General features: G+C 36.7%; 1 protein-coding gene across 1 annotated transcript; it reads right to left on the reverse strand.

The window, feature by feature from the left end:
• Window positions 1–1,062: 1,062 nt before the first annotated feature.
• LOC136029705 (lens epithelium-derived growth factor-like) lies at window positions 1,063–2,109 on the reverse strand. The gene has a single exon (XM_065708208.1). It carries the CDS (start codon window positions 2,107–2,109, stop codon window positions 1,063–1,065), a length of 1,047 nt encoding a protein of 348 aa, XP_065564280.1.
• Window positions 2,110–5,414: the final 3,305 nt, after the last annotated feature.

Here is a 5,414-nt window from a genome sequence, read left to right on the forward strand (position 1 = left end):
ACAAAAATGTTATCTATTATAGTTGCTGAATGACTAGTTATACGTGTCGGGACCCCAACAAGGGGAAATAAATCATTTGAAACCATCAAATTTAAACAATCAAGATTAATAGCATGTAAATCATACAAATCAAAATTAAAATCTCCCATACAAATAAAATCTAACTTGCTAGATACCGCAGCTCTCATTAATATCTCAAATCCTTCCGTGAAATCCTCCAAACGAGCACTTGGTGGTTTATAAACCTCACTTACAATAAGTTTTTTTGAATCAATAGCCAGTTCAAGAGTAAACGATTCAACCTTACCCTCTATCCAAACATCGACATCCCCCCTTTGACGGCAAAATATCCCATTTTTTACAAGGAATGCTAGACCTCCCCTTGCCATCAGCTCACGGTTTTTCACAAATAATTGGTAACCTGGAAATTGAAATGAAGGCAGAAAATGCTCAGAAGTCAAAAAAGTCTCGCAAAAACCAATAACATCAAAATAGCTATTAGACAGATCTAGCAAATGCAAGATATCATTATAACTTGTAGTTAGATGACAATTCCAATGGCATACACTAAGAAAATTCTCACTTTTTTCCCATGACGACGACGTAACTGGAATATATTTACTCAATCTTTGGCAATCAAAATCAATTGCAAAATAATCATTTGCTATTCCATCGCGAAGTATATCATTCAGTCGAAAAGGGTCAGATTCAAATTTTCGCAACCGATTCATGCCATTCAACTGATCAGACATATAGTACGTAAATAATCAGTTTGCGAATCATTATAAACGCATAGTTAACCTATATGAATAATTTTTTTTTTGCAATACGGGGACAGGTGGAATAATAATGAAAAAAAAAAAAAAAAAAAAAAAAAAAAAAAAAAAAAAAAAAAGGGTTCTCCATAGGGGGGGGGAGAGTGGCCAACAAGACGAATCATAAGCAAAACAATGGTAAAAGAAGATAAGCAAGATAACTCACAAAAAAGAAAAGATCAAACAAACGAAGACAAAACAATAAACAAATAAATACTACAAACGAGAAATAAAATAAGATATTAATCTAGAAGGTGTCTTCAACCTTCCTAAGCCTCCTAGAAGAAGCTTCACCTGGTAGGCGAGCAAAAATACGGCCTTGGTCCGACCAAACGTTCTTTGCTCCGAACTTATCTCTAGCACTGTCCAGGATAATCTTGCGCTGCTTCGTGAGATATTCATTCACAAAAACACCAGATTTCGCTAGCTTAGACTTCGCTTTAAAGACAGTATGCGCAACATCTTTATTAGAAAATTTGACAATCACAGGGGCAACTCGACTTTCATCACTAATCTGAGCTGTAGGGTTGGGTAAGCGAAAACGTTGCATAGAAAGAATTTGATCACTCATAAGAGCACTCAAGCCCATTTTGTCCTTTATTATATTGTGCATTGTTACTTTAAGGTCAACACCAGGGGCCTGTTTGACCCCTACGAATACAAGGGAATCAAGCTGAGCTTCTTGTTGATACTCGTCAAGTCTATCTTCCATTTTTGCAATACGATTTTCCAGCGACTCTATTTGAGCTCTTAACCCCTTAAGTACTTTGCCAATTTTTTCAAATTTACCATTATATTCGACTGATAATCCATCATAAACTTGAGATATTATCTGTTCAGCAGTAACTGGGTTGATACTATTTTTTTGTGCTACCTTTTCTGTGACCAATTTCCCGATATCCTTGAGCATATTTTGCTTTGTTTGTGCTAACTCTTGTTCCGTAGAAACTAACTTTTCAACAAGAACAGCTACCGATGATTTTTCAGAATTTGAGCCAGTTTGAGCGGAGGGAGCTTTTTTTAAATACTGTAAGTAGATATCCGGGAAAATCTCCAGCTCCTGAAATGCCTTATTCACGCTCCGTTCAGTTTTATGTGATGCTTCTTTAGACTTTTCCGCATAGAGAACTAAATTTACTTCTAAGACTGTCTGAAGATCATGGGATCCATAACAGAAAACTAGAAACTTTGATGCTTTTTCTGATTGGGTGTTAACGTCTACAATTCTTACTGGCCAAAGCGGGTAATTTCTAAATTTTGCCAACGCCAAGTCCCCTTTCTTGAACTTGCTCATTTCAAACTTCAGAACTGGCTAACTTAACTCACTCCTCCTTCCTCTCGTTTCTTTTTCTTTCCTCTCCCTCTCTCCTTACATTCAATTTAAGTCCACAGAATATCAAATATGTAAAATCAATAGATGTTGACACCTTGATAAACCGTCACACAAGTTTTAATTAAAACTGGTATTTTGCCAAATACTGCGAGATCTAGCAAGTGGGATTAAAATTCATACCTCAGACTATCAGGTCTGTGAAAATGAAAAATAATCCGATTAGTTTAGATGTTGACACCATGAAAGCTATTTCAGTACTGAAATTACAATAAACATATTGAGCCCATGTTTGCCGCTTAAAGCACGAATCCTTAAAGCCGTCAATGGTAAGACCGTTGCTCAAGCGGTAATAGCCATCCGCTACACATATACCAACAGTAGAGACATTGTCATATGGGGTTCCCATCTAGCCCATGTCCACTGTATAGCATTCAAGCTTCTCTCTCTTTCTCTTTCTCTATCTCTCTCTTTCGCTCAGATTTACCCCGGCGTGAATTAGCATGAGAGGTTGACTCTAGTTGAGCATTGTGGAATGACATGCATGAGAGGAAAATTTTCAAGTAGTCAACCCGTAGTCAACCCGCGTGTGTTCCCCAAGGAGAACCTCCAACAGGTTGACTCTATTTCGGCATTGTCAAGGGGTAAAATTAACCTTGACTGGGTTGCCCACTTAATTGGACAATCTGTCTTAGCTTTTTTCTACAATTGGCCATGACTTTGACTTTTCCCACAAGTATTCCCTTTTTGTTTAAATTCAAAAATCAACGGTATCATGGTATCATGCCCGCTAGATATGCGTTTCGGTACGGTAGGTACGGGTAGGTATCATGCGTTTCGGTATCAGGCCCGCCAGATAGCGCGGCATTTGAAAAAAAAACAGAAAAAAAACAACAGAAAACAGATAAAAAAAAAACAGAAACGGAAAAAAACAGATGAAAAAAAACAGAACAGAAACAGAAACAGGTCAAACAAAAACAGGTAGCCTGTTTCTGTTTTCTGTTCTGTTTTTTGTAAAAACAGAAACAGAAACAGGCAGAAACAGGCAAGAAAAAACAGAAACAGAAACAAGAAACAGTGCCGATGCATATTCTGGACAATTGTAAATTACTGCCAGCGACTCTACTGAGTGCGCTACTGATGCTTGGAGAAAATCTTTACAAAAAATGTAACTTCTTGAAGAAAAACTGCAAAGTTAATGCACTCCTATACTATTGGACCTTAGTATTAGGATATTTTTATTTTTTTTCTTTTTCTTTTTGCATACACTGTAATTAACAGCACAATGAAGGTGGATCTGTTTTTTTTGTAAATGAATTAAAAATGACAAATTTCCATCAAAAAGACATTATCCATTTACGATTAATAGCCTGATTTATTCGGAAATTCCAAATTCTTGGCTGGAATACCTTGCATTTTTGCCCAAAGGAAGCGAGATCCATTCGAGAGGGTTGAAGGCCCAAGCTGCCACCCAAATGAATTGAGTACCATTTGCGAGAGCTGAGGGCCCAAGCATCTGGATGTGTTAATATGCTGGCTGTGATAAGTTTGGTATGTTTGATGTACTCTTAAACTAATGGACCAAGTAACATTGAAGCAAAATGAACTGAGCAGTGTTTTTGTAAACAAAGTAGAAAGGAAAAGCCTGTCTAATTTCCGTAGAAATGACAAAATCTGTATGTGATGCATATCGTGATCTATTCGTGAGGGAACGTCTACGAACATAAACGTTTATGAAGTGAACATTTTTCTAGAAAAAGAGCCTAGGAAGCAATACCATTAAATCTTTTAGAAATCATTTATTGATTTTTCCATTACAAGTGTTTTAAATATTTCCAAATAGCTACCTTTTGGGTTGATATATTGGCTCCATCAAGACTTTCAGCTCAAATGCTGTTACTGCTACTATTACTACCAACAATTCACAGCAGTATCAAGCTGCATGAGGCTGACAAAACCACACAGGCTCTTCCTCCACCAAAATCCATTAAAATCTTGATTTCGTTCCTACTTCCATAAGAATTCTTATTTATGACCTCTTTTCACCCCATTTGAAGGTGAGCTACTTTTCGTAAGGTGCCAGGTGGGTGGACAAAAGTGCAACATTTGACAGGTCTATCATTCATGAACCTCAAATGGGATTGGACTTCGCTTACTGTTTGATACATAGCTAGCAAACGAGCAACAATCGAGTGCAAAACAGTTGGCATTTCTTCCTCTGCCAACTGAGAATATTAAGTTTAAACTTTCGGATATGCAACTTTTACTGATGCTACTATTGTTACCGCTACTGCTTTTAAACTAATTCAAAAGAATTTCTATGCATCCTGGTTTTCAAATTGGAATAGATACGATGTCTCAGGTACAAAATAAGGTATTAAATTTTACTTTTCACGGGAAGTTGATGTAGTACTACACAAAAAATAAGGTTAACATCCTGAAATAATAACAAAATATCACAAAAGTCTAATTAAGAGATGAAAATGCCACCGAAAGGAATAAAGTTCAAGCAAGCGTGAGGATGGTTACTAAGTTGCTTTCTGATCTAGGTTTTAATGGATCCGAGTTGCAGCAGTAGCTAGGAGTCTAGTAAGAGACGACCTCGTCCAATACTAAAAATTAAATATCTCATAAGTCCTGAAAATAGTGTCAGATCAAAACAAGAAGTACACTTTTAAAGCTGCTTTGTTCGAAACCTGTATGTAGGAAACTACCTCTTGGATTGAATAACGAAGAAGATCTATTACCTTGGAATGCATTAAGGATCGATATAGTTGACTTTAAATTGGTATTATGTAAGTTTCATTGGTATAATTGCTGTAATATTGTTCAAACATAGATTCAAGGGCTTTAGCAACGTCCTAACCTCTCTTTGACTGCAATGGAATGGGTTGTGCATGGGGATTAGAAAAAACTAAGCGTAAAACACGCTTGTACGGACTATTGTGACGCCTTTGAACTTCATCTAGAGTCAAAAGATCTGCTTGTAATGTATACAAGGGGAAAAGGGCTTTTCACGGGAAGTTGATGTAGTACTACACAAAAAATAAGGTTAACATCCTGAAATAATAACAAAATATCACAAAAGTCTAATTAAGAGATGAAAATGCCACCGAAAGGAATAAAGTTCAAGCAAGCGTGAGGATGGTTACTAAGTTGCTTTCTGATCTAGGTTTTAATGGATCCGAGTTGCAGCAGTAGCTAGGAGTCTAGTAAGAGACGACCTCGTCCAATACTAAAAATTAAATATCTCATAAGTCCTGAAAATA

The sequence above is a fragment of the Artemia franciscana genome, chromosome 7, assembly GCF_032884065.1.
Source record: "Artemia franciscana chromosome 7, ASM3288406v1, whole genome shotgun sequence".
Taxonomy (NCBI): Eukaryota; Metazoa; Arthropoda; class Branchiopoda; order Anostraca; family Artemiidae; genus Artemia; species Artemia franciscana.

Coding starts and splice junctions, on each gene's coding strand:
- LOC136029705 (XM_065708208.1), bottom strand. CDS start 2,109: ATGAGCAAGTTCAAGAAAGGGGACTTGGCGTTGGCAAAATTTAGAAAT.